At 43.3% G+C, this 23,419-nt stretch overlaps 1 protein-coding gene across 1 annotated transcript in view; it reads right to left on the bottom strand.

The window, feature by feature from the left end:
* The window catches only part of ADCYAP1R1 (ADCYAP receptor type I), a 193,260-nt gene that overhangs the window by 64,491 nt on the left and 105,350 nt on the right, over positions 1 to 23,419 (bottom strand). Inside the window, exon 4 of the mRNA XM_066585652.1 lies at positions 1,807 to 1,914. Within this exon, the coding sequence (XP_066441749.1) occupies positions 1,807 to 1,914 (108 nt within the window). The remainder of the gene's footprint in view (positions 1 to 1,806; positions 1,915 to 23,419) is intronic.

Genomic DNA, 23,419 nt, shown 5'->3' with positions numbered 1-23,419 from the left:
TAACCAGAAAGTTGTGTGGCTTTTTTTTGACACTCATCAAATTGCTAGTTCGCTTTTGTACACCATTTTATTTGAAGGTTCAAAATTCCGCGCAAACTACATTTATTCCATATCTTTACAGAGTTTAGAGTTTTGTTTTTTGATACACAGTTCTAAACCCCCTTCTTGTCATAGAATCAGATAGAAAATGTTGACTGTAGTCTCCACTAGGGGGAGCTTAAGAGCTTTAATAACTCCTGTATTCATGTGTATGCAGTGTGCTCCCCCTAGTGGTGGCTCTGAGCAGTTAGAATTTTACTTTTTATTGAATCTTAAAGACTATGGACACCTTTGGAGGGCAATTTCACTTAAATATATATGTATTTTTGATGGACAATCATTTTTACTATAGGGTTTAATTTAAAATGTTGCTCCTTTTGTCTTCTGCAGCTTCTATATATCACTGAATATATACACTGTAGTCTCAATAGGAGATCTGTCAGTGAGGCCGGGATGACTCAAGTCCCATTTACATGGGATGAATGTTGGGCAAACGATGCCCGACACTTGTCCTTGTGTGTACTTGTTCCTGTGCTGTCACACAAGAGCGAGTATTGCTGGCTCTCTGACAGAGCGACCAGCAGGGGGCCGGGATGGCAGGAGGAGGTTTCCCTCCTAGCTCTCCCCCGTCGCTCTCCATTCACTTAACACAGAGGCCGGTCAGTACTGAACAGCTGCTGTTTACACTCATCGTTCATCGGGCTAAAAACTAAGCTGTTAGTTCAGCCTCACTAATGGATCTCCTATTGAGACTTGAACTGCAGTTTCTATATACAGTGATATGTAGAAGCTGCAGAAGACAAAATGTGCAAACTTTTTAATGAAACCTTATGGCAAAAATGATTGTCAGACCAAAATACGTTCATTAACATCGATTCCCATCCATTTCTGAGCTGCAGATTTTACTGAACTAATTTCTGCAGATGTCATAGATGCTGTCACAAAACTTTTCCAGTCCTGACGAGTTATGGAGGAAAATGCTTGTGGACAATGCAAAGTAAAGGTGGATTCAGACGATCGTATATTGGCTCGGTTTTCACGCCAAGCCGATATACGGTGTCCTCATCTGCAGGTGGGGGAGGATGGAAGAGCAAGGAGCAGGAACTGGGCTCCCGCCCCCTCTCTGCCTCCTCTCCACCCCTCTGCACTATTTGCAATGGGGGAGAGGCGGGGCGGGGGCGGGGCTAATTCTCGGCACTTAGCCCGCCCCCGTCCCACCTCCTTTCATTGCAAATAGTGCAGAGGGGCGGAGAGGGGGTGGATAGGAGACAGAGAGGGTGCGGGAGCTCAGTTCCTGCTCCTGGCTCTTCCATCTCCCCCCCCCCCTGCAGATGAAGACACCGTATATCGGCTCAGCGTGAAAACCGAGCCGATAAACGGTCGTCTGAATCCACCCTAAAGGTGGGCATTTTCTTGGTTGTCACCCTGAAAATTACTGTATGTAACTATAAAAAATTGAGCTATCCTCAGGGTAGATCGATAATAGCTGATCAGTGGAGATCCACCTCACTGGCCCCTCACCAATAAGCTTTTCGCTAGGCCGTTCTCACAAGACTCAGGAAGCAGATAGTTATGTACACTGTGCAATGGATTGGTGCATTATAGCAGGCACAGGTCCTGGCCAATGCACAAATGTATCTGCTTCCTGCCTCATACACCGTGGCAGTGGCCCGACAAAAAGTTGATTGGCAGGAGTCTTCAGTGGCAGACCCCCGCTAACACCCCTTTAAGTTTTGCATGAAATCCGTAACACCAGTTTATTCTTACCTTCCTCGGATTCGATCATGCTGAACCATGCCGGGCATCGCATATAGGCCACCTTGCCAACCACTGCAGGCATCCAGCAGGTTATATTATCCCACATTCCTTGGCACCCTAAAACAGAAGAAATATTGTATTTTATTTGATGACATACTGCAGAACAATAACATTGCGGCACATTTGAAAATGATTTTATTCCACTTTTTGGTGTAAAAGTGGCACATTTTTGTGCAAATGGGCATTTGTACAAAAATTTGTGACTTTTCCTGTTGCAGCGGTTCTTGGATCTGTTCCTTTCTAGTAATCTGGTTTTGGTCTAGAATTTGTTTCTCTTCATCTTCTGTATCTGGTAGGAGTGGTTTCAGGTGAGACTTGCTTGGTTTCACCTGTAGGTAATTTGGAAGGACTATTTAACCTGGCCTGGTGCTTGGCTCATTGCTGTTTAATTCAGTCTCCCTCCAACTGTGGTGGAAGTTGGAGGTTGGTGCTGGATCTCCTGGTTTCCTGATTCTTCGCTAAAGTAAGTACTGAAGTTACTATTGTTGATACTTTGTTCTCTGTGGTTTTCTCCTCTCCCACGTAGGGTCTGCTAGTGGCCTAGGCACAGGGTCAGGTTCGCCCTTGTTAGGGTGGGTTATCTACATATAGGCAGGTCCCTCTCCTGGGTATAGAGTTCATAGAGACAGTGTTTTGCTAGTATCTGTTTTGTTTATTGCTTACCACTGTTTTATGTGCAGTTGTGGACTGTTTGTTGACAGTCCGTGAGTCTTAGAGGTCTTTGGATCCAGTGCATCCCCATTGGATGTGACATTTTCCCTTTTCTAAAAAGTGTCTGAGATTTATTGGGAGGGGTCCCAGGTCAATAGATTTTTGCATAATTTACAGCAGAATCTGTAGTAAATTATATCAGGTGTACATTTCTGTGAAGACGCACAGTGGAGCTGGGCATGTGCCTAATAGATGGATAGGTGTGCACCTCTTCTTGTATGACGCACACTGTGTGGGGGAAAATCATACTAAGCCTGGTGTTGGGGATGCTGGGCTTAGTAAATTTCCACCATTAAGCAATGGCCAATACACAATGAAATGCTGAATGTGAACATGACCTTAAAGTACGTTGAACACAGTTTGCTCTTTTAATCTAGATAAATCCATAATTCTGCCCTGATTAATTTCTTCACGTATCCTTATATCTATTTTTCTGATACACGGGTGCAAATGCCGTGCATAGACACAAAGATACATGATAAAATGATGTCTTCCTGCAGCCACCACTAGAGTAAGTATATGAGCTTCCTGTACATGCTGTTCATTGTGCTCAATAATAATACAGTATACAGTGAGCTCCTGAGCTCCCTCTAGTGGTATCTGCGAGAAGATGGCATTCTATCATGTAACTCTAGTTCTGTGCAGGGAATTTGGAGCTCTGTATAGGACTTTATAAAGATACTATATATTAAGACATTAATCTGCACAAAATATTACACACTGTTATAAAGTAGATATTGACTTTATTAAACTAGGAACTCAGAAAGACTAAACTTCATGTAAAGCTCTTCCAAAAACTGTACATTGACTGATAACACACACGTGGGCATATTTACTAATACTGTGTAAAAGTTAGAGAGTGTAAATAGACTAGAAAGTCTTAAAATGCGTCAGTTTATCACAGCAGCTCTGCTAAATGATATGCTGGATTCTAAGACTCTTATAGTCTAAGTTTAGACCACCTTTTAGTTGGCTTAGTTTACTTTAAAAATTACATACAAATTTTGGTGCAATTGCTACAATGTGACAAATTTGGCAGCGATTTAGGCCATGCCCACTTGTCATTAAGCCATACCTCTCTTTCAAACAAGTCAGGAAATGTGTCAGAAAGTGTCTAAAAGCACTTTGTAAATGTGGCACAAAGAATCTAACCCCATTTTCTGGCATATTTTTATAGCAAATCTGCTACAGTTTTTTTTCTAAAAAAAAAGTGTTTTTTGATGCTGGTGGGTTTTAGCCAGTTTTTTGGAGCAAAAATAGCACATCCAGATATTAACTTTAAGTCTGTAAGAGAATATGAAAAGCCCTACAAACATTGCTGCATTATTTTTGGGTCTGTTATATATATATATATATATATATATATATATATATATATATATATATATATATATATATATATATATATATGGGGGGAACGATCATGTGCATGAGTCCATTCAGAAGGGAGTTCATATTCATGTGAGTTTTGTGCGTCTTGCAAGGTACAAAACTCGCACGAGATTCTCATCCATATAAATAAGCCCTTAGACAAATGTGTCGCTATGTCTGAAGGAAGCCTTAAAACTCCCATCCAGCACAGAGTCCTGGCTGTCCTCTCCCTTGGGATCAGACATTGGGAGTCGCATTAATATGTACCGCTAATAAATAATACAGCCCTCCAACCAACTAAAAACCTCCAAGAAAAACTAGACACTTAGTATCACAAGAAAAGCCTAAAAGATATAATTAACATCTCTAATAGAAACTTCCTTTAAATATTATTGTCTTTAAGAGCGGCTGGCACTGAAATCCTGCCAGAGGCCATTAGAGACAAGCTGCTAATTCTGTTATTTCCCGGGAAGGCGGCGGCGCCCATGAGAACGCGCAACCTTGTTTACTTATTTACTTTTCCATGGCACTTGTGTGAAATGTAGAATCTCCTGCAACAAGCGGAAAGTTCACACTTCAGCACAGAGTGTAAATTATTCTCGCTTCAAGAAACAGGAGGAGGGAGAGAAGGAAAGTGAGAGATAAGCTGCGGCATTGTGCTGGGAAACAACACAAGGCGGCTTCAGGGTTCTAGACTGCAGCTTTAGCGGGATGATACGTGGAGAAGGAGATCGGCGTGATGGAAATCGCAATCTACATACTAATGAGTTGCACCCTTTCTTCTCTCCATGCTAACCATGAACTACCTGCCTGACCTCTTCTACTTATTTGCTGATTGGTCAAGTACGGAATTGCACAGAAAGTGACATTTAGCGTCACGTCGCAGGCATCAGCTCAGGATGAAAATGCAATTATGTTGCACTAAGCACAGTTTGATTTAAAACTCAGGGCCAGCAGGAATATCTTCTGAGCGAAGAAGAGATACTAGTAGGAAAATTTGTAGAACACTTAGATAGGTAGGAGAAAACTTTTTGGCATTATGGTGATGAGTATCTGTTGTCTCAGTGGCAGTCATCTTGGAGTCAGTCCAAGAAACTTCAATGGAAAGGGGATTTAGGATACCTGTTTTAGGGGTAGAATTTTATAAGAAATTACTAGGTGCTTTCGTGTCATTTCAATACCTACAACCATTGTCGAGTTATGGATGATGTCAAGTTGAGTAATAATAAAGATGTTCTGTTGAATTATGTGATATGGAAAACACCCATCGCATGAGATCACTCTGATGGTTGATGATAGACGTTCACATGTGGAGGCCAAGGTTTTCAATCAAGAACACCCAGGAGGGCATCCAGTGAGTGCAGGAACGATCGGGAAACTGATTCCGAAGTTCAGGGAAATTGCTAGTGTCCAGAACGTCATCAAGCTGTGTTTCCAATCCTCATGTATCGACAGCTGTGCTACCTGCTTTCACAAAAGGTCCAGAATAAAGAATCGGGGAGCCTGGCATTGGAGCATGGTGTGGGTCAGCCAACTATCGTAGGGATCCTCAAGGTGCAAGTGGCACCCATACAAACCACCAATTCTCGATGGTTTTAATTAGAGTATATGGCTTGGATTCTACTTTCCCTGAGTATATTTGAGGCTTGGGTTCTGAGAGAGGTGAGTCTCTTTCTGATTAATTTAGGACTAGAGATGAGCGAGCACGCTCGGATATGGCAGTTACTCGAGCAAGCATCGCTCTTCTTGAGTAACTCCATTCTTGTCCGAGCAGGCTCGGGGGGGCGGTGGGGGTGGGTAGCAGGGGGAGAGAGAGAGCTCTTTCACTATCCCTCACCCCGGTGCCACCCCCACCCTCCGACGCACCCCCCCCCCCCCCCCGATCTTGCTCGGACAAGTATGCAGTTACTCGAAGAGCGATGCTCGCTCCAGTAACTGCCTTATCCGAGCGTGCTCGCTTATCTCTATTTAGGACCCATCTGAATGCTAGTTGCTTGTTTGTGGCAAATGGGCCTACATGTTTTGATCAAAGTGTGCAGTAAGAACCTTGCACTTTTGTGCAGCCTGTAAAAATAACAGTTGTGCAATGTTGTTCAGGTATTAGCTGTATGAGAGTGATGGGGCACATGATTTTGCTACTGTATTGTTGCAGCTATGAGTTACGTGCATTTAATTTCCTTGTAGGTAGTTCTGACAGAATGTGGTGCTTGTTGTATGGCAGCATTATATCAGAGCTATAAGACTATGTCATGCGGTCACTGTATGTCCATATCCTACAGCATGTATACTCCTATTTCCTTCTTTGGTGCAGCTTCTTGTCTCCTCCTCCTCTGCTGCAGCTCCTTGTCTTCATTTATCTACCTTTTCTCTCCCAAGGCTGATTTTAATTCTTTTTTCTTGCCTGGATGCAGTTCCTCCTTCACTCTTCTCTGCACCCTTGATCCATTCTCTTCTCAAGACTTTAGGAAATGCTTGAATTAAAAGTAATTCCACTTCCTATTTCAAAAGAGGTTCTGCAGCATCCACCCAAAGCTCCCTCTTTACAGGGGCTGACTGGGAAATTTTACTCTGAAAGTAAAGTCCTTCTCCATGAGTAGCAGCGCACCCTAATATGTTCACACAGTAGAATCTGATGCAAAAATGTATATGTGGATTCTGCTTCTAAAACTGCAGTAGAAATGCATTTTAGCCCTGTCGATGGACAAAACCCGTGTTCAGAATTTCTCATATGATCCTGCGCAAATCGCGGTCAGATCAGTGATGTGACACTTCCTCATTCAAAAGCGCTTCGAAAATTCCACATGTCGATATTGCCCATTGACAGAGCTAAAACCGTAAGCGGATCTGCGCAAAATCCGCACCACAATAGTCATGGACTTCTATCACAGTTTAAGAGGCGGAATCCTCATGGAAAATTCTAAGTTGGATTCTGCCATGTGAACGTATCGTAAGGCTGCTTTTACATGGGCCGCAAATGTGGTGGAAATACTACTAGCGGAATCATTGCAGAAATTCTGCAGCAAGTATAAACCATGTGGGGGTGACTTAAAAAAACTCTTTCACATGATACAAAAGTTTCCGCACCATGTTTATTTATACTGAGGATTTAATGCAGTGGAATTTGACTGCGGAAATGCAAGGGTTAAATCCCGCAGCAGATCCGCTTCAAAAAACACATCTGCACCACTTAGCTGCAGATCTGGCCACTGTGCTTTTCCAGTATAATTACTTAATTGGTTATCTGTTGCATAATGCTTGCATCAATTACTGTATACGTGAAGGCAGCTTTTTGGCTCCTGCCCACGGGCGCTGCGATTCTCGGCCAGTCGCGCCACGGCCGCAGCACAGACGAAAATCGCATGAACGAGAGGCAGCCGCGACCGAGTCACAGCTGTATCTCCTGTTTAAGCTCCCATTCAGATGGTCCGGATGCGGTGAGTATATGCATTCCGGCCGCCGGAAAAGATAATTATGGAACTATCTTCTGGCCGGTCCCTTAGACTCTTATGGGAGCCTGTGAGAGCTGCCGGAAAAGGGAGGTGGGAGGGGGTTTAGTAGAGGCTCTGCTAAGCTCCGTCCCCCTCTCCGCCCCTTGTCAGCTTACGGCAATGGGAGGCGGCGGGAGCTAGTGTGTTGATCTCCCACCCCGACCCGCCTCCTGCCTTTGCAGGCAGCCGGCAAGGGGCGAAGAGGGGGAGGCAGGGAAGGGAGTTTAGCAGAGCCGCTACTAAACTCCTTCCCACCTCCCTTTTCCGGCAGCTCTCAGAGGCTCCCATAGAAGTTTAAGGGACCGGCCAGAAGACAGTTCCATAATTATCTTTTCCGTCGGCTGGAATGCGCACCGCAAAATTGCCCATCTGAACGGATGCACATGAATCCAATGCATCAGATGGTCGCGTTTTTCGGACAGCATTTTATTGCGACAAAATTGCTGCGAGAAAACACTCATGTGAGGGCAGCCTGAGGGTGGAAAAACAGGCTGCGATTCGCAACATCCAGCCAAATCATGGCCACACAAATTACTGGCAAAATGTGTGGTCATTGGCTGTAGTGGGTGGATGTCATCTGGCTGTGTGGACAGGCACACCATATCCTTACGTCCTTAACTTGTTTATCTATTTAATTTAAATATAGTACCAGAATCAAAATGAATACAACACCAGAACCAAGATCATAACATAAATACAGTACCAGAACCAGGAACTATATTTCTTCCTTCATTGCCAGTTTCAAACAAGTGTCCCAGCCTGATTGTGGGCCTACAGCTATATAATGTACTCAAATACCAGCGCAACACAGTGACAGTGATTATAGTGCAGTTACATCCAGTGATCACAGGTGATGTTGCCTCTCTTTGGTGTCCGTATTTGGTTTTGTTCTCTATGGCTGCAGACCACCCATTTAGACCCAACGATTCTCACTCAAAATTCACTCAAAGCCGTCTTTTGAGCGAGAATTGTTGGGTCTAAATGCACGGACATCGTGCAGTTTTCATGCATGAGTCGTTCCTCGCTCAATTCTAGTTTTTTTGAATTGAGCGATGAACTCTTATCAGCGGTACAGGCTGTTATCACAGTCGGCAGCACTGATAAGATTCTTACAGCCTGTGTACTGCTGGTAGTTCACAGCGGGACCTGAGCTGTAATCGTGGTGAACAATACAGCTGTTTGCTTTTGCAAAATAGCTGTATTGTTCGCCGAGTGATAGCGGTGGTGTCCCGTTCCACCTGCAAAGCTCTTAAGTAGCTACTTAGCTACTATGCACTATGCACAGATGATCACTCAAAACTGTCACTCAAACTATCGTTTGAGCGACTTTTGAGCGATCATCTGTCAGTGTAAATGTGGTCCTAAGGATTTGACAGCCTTGACTGCACACTCTCTCCATCCTGCTTCCGCAACCCCTAATGAACTTCTTAGTGCCTCCTTATAGTAGAAGTGGCCCCGCTGTGTTCCCACTATGTAATAGTGCCCTTCTTGTGGTCCACTAAGTAAGAGTGTCCCTGTTGCGAATCCAATAAGTAATAGTGCCCCTGCTATTAACCCACAATGTAATAGTGCCCACGCTGGGATCCCACTAAAGGTGCATTTACACACACAGATAATCGCTCAAAATTTGTCAGAAACTGAAAGTTTTGAGCAATCATTTTGCATAGGTACTAATTGACTAATCAGCTCATTAGAAGCTAAGTAGTTTCATTTACATGTATTTAGAGAACAGCGGGTGATCTGCTCTCTAAATACATCGCTGTTGTTCTCCAGCGGGACAGCTGCTGAAAGAAAGTTATGGCTCTAATTAAAAATAGTGACCCAACTGTGGTCTTAATTAGTACTAAGACCCCTCTGTGACCCCAGTAAGTACTAGTGGTTCCTCTGTGGCCCCTCTTAGTAGGAGGACCCTTCTGTAGCCCCAAATAGTAATAGGACCTCTGCTATGCCAACAATACGTAATTGTGACCCTTCTGTAGCCCCAGTTACTGTTATTTCCCTTCAATTCTTTAATTTCTCAATTTTAGATAGAGAGATAGATAGATAGATAGATAGATATACATAAGCGTTTGGGGAAGCTCAGACCCGTTACTAAAAGACTGGCCACTGCAGAATTTATAGTTCCTTCTGAACACACTTAGACTCGCAGGCACTGAGGTCCCACAATGCTGCATGCTCTCTATCATAACCTCGCTCCTCCTCCCCTCGGCTCTGTAATTCACAGTACATGAACACTGGTGCTATGGGAAAGAGGAGCGAGGTTACGCTATACGGAGCGCATGCACCACCATGGAACATTAGTTTCTGCGAGTGTGTTCAGAAGATACTGTAAATTCTGCAAGCAGCCAGTCTTTTCGGAACAGGTCAGAGCAGCCCCAAACACTTGCCCCGCGACCCAGCCTGCCCCTGCCTCTTTATAGTATAGATCCCGGGTGCTACAGAACCTCTTGTCAACTTTCATCTTACCAATAGACCTGCATGCATAGTAAATAAGACAGATATATATATTCTGATGTTGACATCATGATCTGACCCGTCATATTTCACAGTAACTGTTATTCAATCTGAGTGCAGGAAAACCCGAGGCATTTCATGTTACACAGAATTACAATGAAGCAACTCTGACGCTTTGTCTTCTGATTTTCTTCACACTCCTCTCAATGTAAATCTCCATCCACTGGAGAAAAATGTAAAAGTGATTCCTTTGATCCGCTACCCCTGGCAAAAGCTCCATCATTCTGCAACTCAAATAAGAGGATGAATCCTAAATAAGGTGCATCAGGACTGTTAGAATTAAAGGGGCCCTTTCTGTTTTATTGTATAATGTAAAGTTTTGCAGCTTTCTATTTCATGTTCACATGCTTTTCAAGATATCAGCTTGCTGTCAGTGAATAAGAAGCTGATAAGATCTCCTGGTCTAGTTTTTTATCTTTCCTTCATTTTAACTGTATTCCTCTAGTAACTGTACTATACCAACAGTATATGGTGTTGGAGAAGAAGAGCTATTACAATGATCTAATGATTTCAATGATCTATTAAATAGCTTTTTCTCAAGTGTATTCACGAATGAAAAAAATGTCACACGAGATGCAGGGGAATAAAAAAAAAACCTCCACAAAATATTGCATGCCGGTTAAAGAGGATTAAAATTGATAAATCATCGGCCCGGAAGGAATACACCCAAGGGTTCTAAGGGAACTAAGTGATGTGATAGCTAGACTGCTATTTCTTATATTTATAGACACTATTGAGACCGGGGTTGTACCACTGGATTGGCGCATTGTCAATATGGTTCCAATATACAAAAATGGGTCTGAAAGAGAGCCTGGTAACTACAGGCCGGTAAGTCTCACTTCAATAATTTGAAAAATATTTGAGGGGTTTCTGATAGATGCCATCTTGGAATACGTCAAGGAGAACAACGGAATAACTCATCAGCACGAGGGATCGATCATGTCAGACCAATTTGATCAGCTTCTACAATGAAGTAAGTTCTAGGCTGGACTTGGGAGAGTCTATTAAACTCGTATATCTGGATTTCTCTAAAGCATTTGACACCCTGCCGCATAATAGGTTGATATATAAAATGTGACAGCTCGGTCTGGGCGAAAACATATGTAACTGGGTTGGAGATAGAAAGCAGAGGGTGGTAATAAATGGTTTGTACTCTGATTGGGCCACCGTCGCTTGTGGGGTGCCACAGGGTTCAGTATTAGGCCTCAATCTGTTCAATATATTAATCAATGACCTGATAGAGGGGCTGCACAGTAAAATATCAATATTTGCAGATGATGCAAAATTAAGCAAGGTAATTAATATGATGGAGGACAATGTACAGCTGCAAATGGACCTGGATAAGCTGGGGGCTTGGCTATTAAAACGAGAAATGAAGTTCAATGTTGATAAATGTAAGGTTATGCTCATGGGCAGGAGAAACGGATGTCACCAATATACACTAAATGGGGTACTGCTAGGGAAAAGTGAGATGGAAAAAGACCTGGGGGTACTAGTGGACTGTGGACTTAACTGGAGCAATTAATGCCAATCAGCTGCTGCAAAAGCAAATAAAGTCTTGAGATGCATTAAAAGAGGTATAGGGGGGAGGGATGAGAACATTATCCTTCCACTATATAAGACACTTGTCAGGCCTCACATGGAATACTGCGTACAGTTCTGGACACCGGTGCTCAGGAAAGATGTTGCAGTGCTTGAGGGGGTTCAAAGAAGGGCAACTAAACTAATACATGGAATGAAGAGACTGGAATACCCAGAGAGGCTATCAAAATTGGGATTATTTACCCTGGAAAGAAAACAGATAAGGGATGATCAAATTACTATGTATAAATGCATGAGGGGACAATACAGAGATCTCTCCCATGATCTGTTTATACCCAGGACTGCGACGGTAACAAGAGGGAACCCTCTACATCTAGAGGAAAGAAGGTTTCATCACCAACACAGAAGGGGGTTCTTTACTGTAAGAGCAGTGAGACTGTGGAACTCTGCCTGAGGATGTGGTGATGGTAAAATCCATAGAGTTTAAGAGGGGACTAGACATTTTTTTAGAGCGCTATATTACAGGATATAGACAGTAGGTGACCAGCAGGTCTGATGATCTGGGTCTTGGAGTTAGGCAGGAACTCAAATGTTGATCCAGGGATTATTCTGACTACCATATGGAGTCAGGAAGGAATTTTTTTCCTTCAAATGTGCGCAATTGGCTCAATGTTTTTTTTTTTTTGCCTTCCTCTGAACCAATAGGGTGTGTGTGTAGGGGAAGGGGGGGGGGGGGTAAAGTGGCTGAACTAGATGGACATTGTCTTCATTCATTCAGCCTAACATACCATGTTACTATGTAATGACATCATAGGGTGCCATAGGTCATCCTGTAGTTCCTAGTTTATGAATAAAATGTCAGAACTACAGTGAAGACTGACAAACATGTAAAGCAGTATCATATACGTACAGTGTCATGGCATTCCGGCTGCAGCTCTGAAATGGAACCAGGCATCAGCCCAGGCCCATTTGATCTGCCTGTCGACGTATGCTCTCTGCCACTCTGGTGTGGGCACCAACAGTAGCACTTTTTTACAGGTATTAAGGTTCATTGGTTGGCTGATGGATAGATCTGCCCAGCCAGCCAATCACTGTTAGTCTACATATTCATTCCAACCCCTCCTCTCAGAGTGTGCCAGTTATTCTCCAGTCAGGTTTGAGCATGCATGCTGTCAGAGCTCTGTCTGATTTTTATCAGACTCCTTTCTGACTCCTGATCCCTGTCTGAAGATACTGTTTCAGAAGGTGTTTTGGTCTCATAGGCAGCACCCAATTCAGCCCTGCACCAAAAAAATCAAGCACTTACAAGGAGTTGTCATTTTGCTGCAAAACCCGGCATGCAGTTCCATCTCAGGTAGATATATAAATATTGAGAGTTGTAAGGTGATTAGATAAACGGTCTTGCCACCTGAGGCCCTAAAAGTAGTCCCCTTGCCCTTTAAAAAGGCTCCCAGAGGCTCCTTCTGTGCAGTGACCTCTTTTTCTGCTCGTGTAGAGCTTGTTGACTACTAGATGCCTCTACGACCCAGAGAAGAGATTTCGTCTAGTTAACAGAGTTTGAGAGGGGAGCATTTTTGGAATGTGAGAAGTTGGATGGTTGTATTGACAAATGGCCTGCCACCTGGGTCATCCTGACCAGACTATTAGGAGGTGTTGGCACCAGTAAATGTGTGAGGGCACACAAGGTGACCGGGCTCAGGAACGCCCTCGACAGACCACCAGTAGAGGATCGTCTGATTGTCCAAAAAGTACAAGCAGCTCCAACTGTTTCATTGCCCGCTATTCAGAGACAGGTGGCACCATCATTACACCCCTGTGTCTGTTAGTCATTTTCAGGCGGTTGGCTGAAAGACATTTGGTCTCGTGGTTCCCATTATATATTCTACCTTTGAAACTCACCCACAATTGCCTCTGTTTGCAATGGTGTCAGGAATGACAAAACTGGACACTATGGAGTGGAACCAAATTGTCTTCAGCAACAAATCGAGGTTCTGTTTGGGCACTGATGGGCATGTTCATGCCTGGAGACCTAGAGTTTAGCGCCTCAATCCTGCCTTTGCTGTGGAGCGGCACACTGCCCCCACTGCTGGTGTGATGGTCTGGGAGGGGGGGGGGGGGGCATCGCATACGACAGTCACCCCTAGTAGTGGTACGAGGGACAATGACAGCTCAGCGATATGTTCAGGACATCCTGCAGCCACGTGTGTTCCTCTCATGGCGGCATCCAAGTAGCATTTTCCAGTAGAATAGCGCTCAGTCACACACAACAAGGGGACCATAGGTATGCCTTCATATGATTCTTATAGCACACTCATTTATGCTATTTTGGGACGCCCTTATACACATTAGATAGTCTCTTGGTCCTGCTGTAATCAACGTTCCACTAATGTGCATATCTTTCCTGATTCTCTGGATGGGAAATAGGATTTAGTTATAAATACAATTCCCCTATGTGGTTCCTCCACTGCATTCCCACATCCAACAACAAGAACCAGAAGATTTAGGTCCAAGGCAGAAGATACCTTTAAATTCCTTTTGATGGAGGGAGATTGGCATCATACAATAAAAGCATGGGCGGGTTACCAGGCAAAATGCTGAATGCTTGGCAAAGTACAAATTTATATAATTAATACAATATGCAAATCAGCACAAATGGAGAGAGAGTGTACAGTATGTTAAAGATGAAGAGCACTCTATTATAAAGTATGTTGTATGATGACTTTCATAACCATCATGCTGCGTTAGAGCACTAGTGTTTATTATTTGTGTAATACAACTATAAGGTGTAAAGGATTGGAATGTAGTGCTGAAATATTAGACATTTTCTGCTTTATTGGGATAGGAGAGGATAGGAAGAACAGATAAGAAAAAGCACATAAAAAAACCAAAAAGGAAATTGGTAAAGAAATACAAAGATAAATAAAATGGAGAACAGAATACTGGAAAGCAGAGGAAAAGCAACAATATAAAGGGAAGGATGTGGAACATAAATTGGAACCAAAAAGTGAAGTAATATGGTAGAGACATTGGAAGGCAGGAAAGAAGGGAAATATGAGGGAACATGCTGTATAAAAGGATTATTGCAACTCGTTGCTGATCGGCCTCCCCTGGACCAGACACTACCCCCTCCAATCCATCCTGAATGCGGCAGCCAGGCTCATCTTCCTGTTCAGCTGCTACTCGGACGCCTCTGCCCTGTGCCGGTCACTGCACTGGCTGCCCGTTAAATAGAGAATTCAATTTAAACTCGCTACCTTCATCCACAAAGCCCTTCACAGCGCAGCGCCACCCTATATTGCTTCCCCCATCTCAATCCATCACCCAGCCCGGGCTCTCCACTCTGCTAACAAAACTAGACTGCACGCCCCTCTTATTCGAACTTCTCATTCCCGCCTTTTAGACTTCTCACCAGTCCTCTGGAACGCACTACCAAAGGCTACCCGGGCAATCCAGGACTCACAAAACTTCAGGTGTGCTCTAAAAACGCACCTCTTCAGGGAGGCATACCGCATTCCCTAAACAAACCCCTCTGTACTCCGCCTGATAACATGCTCCCTGACCTACTGACTGCAATCCCTGCCACTATCAACTGCCCCCTGCAGTCATACTAATTCTGCCGTCACACGGCTAAATGTCTGACCATTGTCTGTGTGTATATCACCCCTCACTCTCCACCTCACCATACCGTGCACATCTCCAGCCCCTTTACCTTCTGTATCACCCCATTATTTGTAGTACAAATACAAAAATTAGAAAGGGAAAGTTTAAAATTTGGATTATCAAAAATGTCATAGTGGAGTTCACTTCAGTTCAGTACCTCTTAAGTATCTCCAGTGTAAAAAAAAAAATGTGGATATCAATCACAATCTGCAATACCTTTAAGAACAAAGGGATGGAACATCAGAGTAAGCGAATGGGAAATTAAGAAAAACAAAACAAGATGGTTGTGAAGTCAACTCCAGGGGACAATTTCTCCATCTGTGTCTCTGTTTTTAATCTACTTATTTGACAGCAGACATTAAAATGATAAGTTTACTGAATCTGAAGCTTGTGTTGTGACTGAGAACTAATCCATCACTGCTGTTATATACAGTACAGGAGAAGATACCATATATATAAGACATTCACATAAACTCTCAACACGGATATTCCAGGAACTGCTAATGATAGAAGAAATGTGAATAAAATCTTCTCACATTCTAAAGATTACCAAAGATGTAAAAAATATGTACATAAATCATATGTAGATATTAGAGATGAGCGAGCACCAAAATGCTCGGGTGCTCGTTACTCGGGACGAAATTTTCGCGATGCTCGAGGGTTTGTTTCGAGTAACGAACCCCATTGAAGTCAATGGGCGACCCGAGCATTTTTGTATATCGCCGATGCTCGCTAAGGTTTCCATTTGTGAAAATCTGGGCAATTCAAGAAAGTGATGGGAACGACACAGAAACATAGGGCAGGCGAGGGGCTACATGTTGGGCTGCATCTCAAGTTCCCAGGTCCCACTATTAAGCCACAATAGCAGCAAGAGTGGGCCCCCCCTCCCACTGTCAGCATAAAGATCGTTCTCCTCTGCCATAGCTGTAACAGCTGTGGCAGAGAAGAACGATGTTTGCCCATTGAATTCAATGGAGCGGCAATACAGCAGGTTCCACTGAAAGCAATGGGCTGCCGGCGATCGCGGGATGAATTGTCGGGAAGGGCTTAAATATATAAGCCCTTCCCTGCAATTCATCCAGAAATGTGTTACAATAAAAATATATACCGGCGTATAAGGCGGCGGGGCGTATAAGACGACCCCCCAACTGTCACCTTATACGCCGGGAATACAGCGGAGCAAAGAATAAAAATCATTACTCACTTCTCCTGGTGTTCTGCGCCGCTGCTGCAGGCTGTCACTCCCTCCTGGTCCCCGGCAGAGCATTGCTTTCTGGACGCAGTGCTTATAATCCCCGTCTCCAGAAACACACGTGCCTTCAGCCAATCACAGCCATTCAATGACATCATTGTCATTGGCTGTGATTGGCTGAAGGCACGTGTGTTTCTGGAGGCGGGGATTTAAAGCCCTTCGTAGAGAAAGCAATGCTCTGCCGGGAACCAGGAGGGAGCGACAGCCTGCAGCAGCGGCGCAGAACGCCAGGAGAAGTGAGTAATGATTTTTATTCTTTGCTCCACTGTATTCCCGGCGTATAAGGTGACAGTTGGGGGGTCGCCTTATACGCCGGTATATATTTTTATTGTAACACATTTCTGGATGAATTGCAGGGAAGGGGTTATATATTTAAGCCCTTCCCGACAATTCATCCCGCGATCGCCGGCAGCCCATTGCTTTCAGTGGAACCTGCTGTATTGCCGGCTCCATTGAATTCAATGGGCAAACATCGTTCTTCTCTGCCACAGCTGTTACAGCTGTGGCAGAGAAGAATGATTTGTCTTCTATATGTTCTCAATGGGGTCGGCGCTGCTGCCGCCGGCCCCATTAAGCGCATATAGAGAAGAGAACAGGAATCGCAGATCGCACATAGGTGCGATCTGCGATTTTCTATGGCCTAAGAAGGACCGTTGGGGTTCTTGAAGCCTAAAACCACTCCTAACACTCTCCCTATAGCAGCTCCGGTGTCAACAACACTTTCCCTAAACTATGTCAGAATGCATCTGTGGCGAGCCGCGGGAGGGGCAGATTTTAATACTCGGGTGACACCTAATCTCGCCAGCCACTCACTGCAGGGGGGTGGTATAGGGCTTGAACATTGCAGGGGGAAGTTGTAATGCCTTCCCTGTCTTTCTATTGGCCAGAAGCGCGCAAATTTGTCAGGGAAGAAAATGAAAGTAACCCGAACACCGCGTGGTACTCGTTACGAGTAACGAGCATCTCGAACACCCTAATACTCGAACGAGTATCAAGCTCGGACGAGTATGCTCGCTCATCTCTAGTAGATATGAAAGTTCCTAAATATCATTGTCACAAGCGGAAAAAAAAGTATTATAGTAGTTATATTCTTGTACATAGGGGGCAGTATTATAGTAGTTATATTCTTGTACATAGGGGGCAGTATTATAGTAGTTATATTCTTGTACATAGGGGACAGTATTATAGTAGTTATATTCTTGTACATAGAGTGCAGTATTATAGTAGTTATATTCCTGTACATAGGGGGCAGTATTATAGTAGTTATATTCTTGTACATAGAGGGCAGTATTATAGTAGTTATATTCCTGTACATAGGGGACAGTATTATAGTAGTTATATTCTTGTACATAGGGAGCAGTATTATAGTAGTTATATTCTTGTACATAGGGGGCAGTATTATAGTAGTTATATTCTTGTACATAGGGGACAGTATTATAGTAGTTATATTCTTGTACATAGGGAGCAGTATTATAGTAGCTATATTCTTGTACATAGGGGACAGTATTATAGTAGTTATATTCTTGTACATAGGGAGCAGTATTATAGTAGTTATATTCTTGTACATAGGGGACAGTATTATAGTAGTTATATTCTTGTACATAGGGGCAGTATTATAGTAGTTATATTCTTGTACATAGGGAGCAGTATTATAGTAGCTATATTCTTGTACATAGGGGACAGTATTATAGTAGTTCTATTCTTGTACATAGAGGGCAGTATTATAGTAGTTATATTCTTGTACATAGGGGACAGTATTATAGTAGTTATATTCTTGTACATAGGGGCAGTATTATAGTAGTTATATTCTTGTACATAGGGAGCAGTATTATAGTAGCTATATTCTTGTACATAGGGGACAGTATTATAGTAGTTATATTCTTGTACATAGGGGCAGTATTATAGTAGTTATATTCTTGTACATAGGGAGCAGTATTATAGTAGCTATATTCTTGTACATAGGGGGCAGTATTATAGTAGTTATATTCCTGTACATAGGGGACAGTATTATAGTAGTTATATTCTTGTACATAGGGAGCAGTATTATAGTAGTTATATTCTTGTACATAGGGGACAGTATTATAGTAGTTATATTCTTGTACATAGGAGACAGTATTATAGTAGTTCTATTTTTGTACATAGGGGCAGTATTATAGTAGTTCTGTTCTTGTACATAGGGGGCAGTATTATAGTAGTTATATTCTTGTACATAGGGACAGTATTATAGTAGTTATATTCTTGTACATAGGGGGCAGCATTATAGTAGTTATATTACTTGCATAGGGGCAGTATTAAAATGGTCATAATTTTGTACATAGGGAACAGTATTATCTTTATCTGATAACATGTTAAGAAAATACAGATTTACATTTGCAGAGTTGTTGTGAGTATATACCCTTTATACTGTGGTTGATTAATGAACACATATATAAAAAGTACAATGACATAACTATTGCTGGCAGTGTCAAAAAATATATGCAACACGTCAGCTACATATAATCTGATGGCAGAGGATGACAATACATTGTTGCAAGCAAATGTCAGTATAGTAATGTGCTGCACATTGTCTGCATCTACTCTATATATCAAAGACTGTCAGGCAAGGTAATGAAGACTGGCATGTTTACTATGCTTTACACTGCAGCGTTCCTCATGGCAGCTTCATTTCTTATAAGCCTCGCACAAATTTTGCATGGATGACTGATGTTTAAAGGACTATCAGCTTCTGGTGACTCCTCAAGAAGAGAAGTTTTCCATGTCTGCCTGCATTTCCAATTCATGTCTTAAATTCTAAGGCTATGCTGCTTTTAATTGCTCAGCTGGGCTCTTCCACTATCAGCCGTCCTTTAACATTCTCTCCAGTGAAGTACCTTCTTCAAAGTGTGTTTGAAGCGCCTCTGCTGCTACTTGTGCTGAGGCGGCGTCATGCAGTATTCGAGGCACAAGTCAAAAGCGTACTGAATAACAGCGTCTCTAGTTCAGTGCTTACTACATATCCACTAATCTAAGAATGGAAGCGATAATAAGGACCATAGCAGACATTACAGAGCAGGAGGCCTGAGTACATCACAGATATACTGCATTACTAATGTAATCCTCATGTAATTAGTGTAAAGCTATCAAACCAATGACGTGCAAGGAAGTGTCTGACTGTGGGGCTACATATATGGCGATGCTAGTCAAAAAGATCTATAAATGAGAAAGAAATAGTAAATGATTGTTAGTCATATGATAAATAGAACATAAAGAACATGCTCCTTTTATTAATTACTAGCTTCGCTCGAGTTAATTTGGTACTGGTGTTTATTAGAGATGAGCGAGCATACTCGTCCGAGCTTGATGCTCGTTCGAGTATTAGGGTGCTCGAGATGCTCGTTACTCGAGACGAGCACCACGCGGTACTCGTCTCGATTAAACGAGCACTGACCATTGAATTCAATGGGCTGCCGGCGAGCGCGGGATGAATTGTCGGGAAGGGCTTAAATATATAAGCCCTTCCCTGCAATTCATCCAGAAATGTGTAAAAATAAAAAATATATATATACTCACCTGGTCCCGGCAGACGGAGTTCAGCACGGCTGGCGGCAGTCCTCCTGAACTGCTCTGAACAGCTGTGAGTAGTATTCAGCAGCCGGGGATTTAAAATCCCCGCCTGCTGAATGAGCTGCCTCTAATTGGTCACAGCCTGACCAATCAGAGGCAGATCTCACTCACACACCCATTCATGAGTTCATGAATGGGTGAGTGACTGCTGCCTCTCATTGGCTCAGCACAGGGACCAATCTGATTGGTCCCGCTGAGCCAATGAGAGGCAGCAGTCACTCAGCCATTCATAAATTCATGAATGGGTGTGTGAAAGAGATCTGCCTCTGATTGGTCAGGCTGTGACCAATCAGAGGCAGCTCATTCAGCAGGCGGGGATTTTAAATCCCCGGCTGCTGAATACTACTCACAGCTGTTCAGAGCAGTTCAGGAGGACTGCCGCCAGCCGCGCTGAACTCCGTCTGCCGGGACCAGGTGAGTATATATATATATTTTTTATTTATTTTTACACATTTCTGGATGAATTGCAGGGAAGGGCTTATATATTTAAGCCCTTCCCGACAATTCATCCCGCGATCGCCGGCAGCCCATTGCTTTCAATGGAGCCGGCTGTATTGCCGGCTCCATTGAATTCAATGGGCTAACATCGTTCTTCTCTGCCACAGCTGTTACAGCTGTGGCAGAGGAGAACGATCTTTATGCTGACAGTGCGGGGGGGGGGGGGGTGTCTCACTCTTGCCACTATTGTGGCTTAATAGTGGGACCTGGGAACTTGAGATGCAGCCCAACATGTAGCCCCTCACCTGCCCTATCCGTTTCTGTGTCGTTCCCATCACTTTCTTGAATTTCCCAGGTTTTCACAAATTAAAACCTTAGCGAGCATCGGCGATATACAAAAATGCTCGAGTCGCCCATTGACTTCAATGGGGTTCGTTATTTGAAACGAACTCTCGAGCATCACTGTAAGTTCGACTCGAGTAACGAGCACTCGAGCATTTTGGTGCTCGCTCATCTCTAGTGTTTATCTGGTGTTCACACGGAAAATCTTATGAAGTTGTGGTTACTTTAGAGATACCGAGGAAAAAAATATGTTCACCATTTTGCATGGTTCTTTGCATTACCCAGGAAACACCACGTGGAGGTAACCATGCGACGTTTCCTTTAAATAAAATGACATCAGGAAGTGAGAGAATTAGACTACGTACGTAAATTTGGACGCTAATTCTTTTGCGCTTAGAATTGAATAATCGAGTTAGGACCCAATAACTTTTCCTATTTATGAAATAATCAATGCTTGTGCCCAATTTCAAGTTTCTATGACACCGGGAAGTGAGAGAATTACATTACGTACGTAAAATTTCAACGCTAATTCTTTTGCGCTATAATTAAATAATCGAGTTGTGGCCCATAAGGTTTTCCTATTTATGACATAATCTATGCTCGTACCAAATTTCATGTTTCTATGACATCGGGAAGTTAGAGAATTAGTGGCGAGTGAGTGAGTCAGTCAGTCAGGGCTTTCGTCTTTATAGATATAGATAGATAGAGATAGATAGAGATAGATAGAGAGAGATAGAGAGAGATAGAGATAGAGAGAGATAGATAGAGAGAGATAGATAGAGAGAGATAGATAGAGAGAGATAGATAGAGAGAGATAGATAGAGAGAGATAGATAGAGAGAGATAGATAGAGAGATAGATAGAGAGATAGAGAGATAGATAGAGAGATAGATAGAGAGAGATAGATAGAGAGAGATAGATAGAGAGAGATAGATAGAGAGAGATAGATAGAGAGAGATAGATAGAGAGAGATAGATAGAGAGAGATAGATAGAGAGATAGATAGAGAGATAGAGAGATAGATAGAGAGATAGATAGAGAGATAGATAGAGAGATAGATAGAGAGATAGATAGAGAGATATATAGATGAATTTTCTTTGCAGCCGGACAAAAATTTCAGGCCTCATGTCTATGGGCAGGTCGAATTCTGCATGCGGGAGGCCGCAGCAGAGTCCGACACTGCCTGCGACCGGCGACCACACGTACCTCTCCGTGTCTTCTTTTTCTGTACTGCGGATGTGTGCGGAAGTGGCGGCCGGAACCATACACAGTACAGTTTTTTTTCTTAAGCTCCTGCTTTCCCGCGAAATCCGCAGCCTGTCCACAGTGTCAGCTATGGTCAGGCCGCGGATTGGATGGCTTACATTGACTTCAATGCGGGAACTGCAGTAAAATGGAGCATACTGCGATTTATTTAATTATTTCTTAATCCGTGAGTGGAAACCGCAATTGGTTTCCGCTTATGGACATGATAAATCATTTTTCCATAGTATGCTATGATGGGTTACTGCTGCGGAATCCGGAGCGGAACGCCTGCTCCGGATTCCAAAGCCCAAATCCGCTTGTGGATATGAGCAGTTATAGTTCCTTTTTATGTCAGTGTCTGGGGGTGTAATGACTGAACCTAAGGGCAGATTAATTAACGAGGTTGCTCCTTGTTCTTGACTTGTATTACTCCAGATTTTTGGTGCACTTTGTATTCATTATATTCATTAGGGTGCCTTCAAAGAACATGTATTCACCGCAGGCTTTCCACAGCAGAAAACCTGCAGCACATATGCAATAAATACAATAACTTGCAAAAAGTTTTTGGACACCTAAACAAGATAAGTAGTATTTATTTCCACGTGTTAGTACTTAGCGGATCTCCTTTGGCCTTAATGACATCAACTGGTCTTTCCCTACATTCATCCTGCAAATGACTGGTAAGTTCTTTAAAAAAAGAGAGCGTAAAACAGATTTGTGATAAGGCGCATTGTCTTGTTGGAAGTATGGCTGACCATACCCAGATTATTACAACACATTATTGCCTAGAATATCAAAGTAAACCTCCATGTTCATGGTTCTTGGCACTACAACTAACGGACTGAGACCATGCCATGTAAAACACCCCCAAAACATAACAGAACCACTGCTGTACTTAAGTGTTGGCACAACGCACTCTGGCAAAAGACGTTCCCAATCATCTTCCACACCCAGGTATCTCCATCTGATGTGAAGAAGGAATAGTCTAATTCATCACTCCATGGAAAGTTCTTTCATTGATCAACTGTCCTATGACAATGTTCATTGTGCCATAGCAGACAGGCCATTGCTTATGTGCAGCTGTAAGGGGGTAGCATTGTGGTGCTCCCCATTACAGAATACAGTGACACGGGAGTGATGCTAAGCTAGACGACTCCTGATTCAAGATGTAACCGGGAGAAGGGTTGGGGAATGGAGGAATAAGGTACTGGTCAGTGCTGCGGTGCTGCATGAGAGGCTCCCCTCTACCGACCAGAGGGACACGGCTGGGAAGGGGAGGCAGAGACATGCAGGGTGCCATGTTTACAGCACTTGGAACGCTACTGAAGTGGGGCTGTTCCCTATTTGACAAGGGTGGTGATGCGGCTAGCACGTCATTGCCCAGAAAAACGGCCCCAT

The sequence above is a fragment of the Eleutherodactylus coqui genome, chromosome 12 (assembly GCF_035609145.1).
Source record: "Eleutherodactylus coqui strain aEleCoq1 chromosome 12, aEleCoq1.hap1, whole genome shotgun sequence".
In the NCBI taxonomy this organism is placed as follows: Eukaryota; Metazoa; Chordata; class Amphibia; order Anura; family Eleutherodactylidae; genus Eleutherodactylus; species Eleutherodactylus coqui.
The sequence above is the reverse complement of the archived record's forward strand: the minus strand, read 5'-3'. Positions and strand labels throughout refer to the sequence as shown.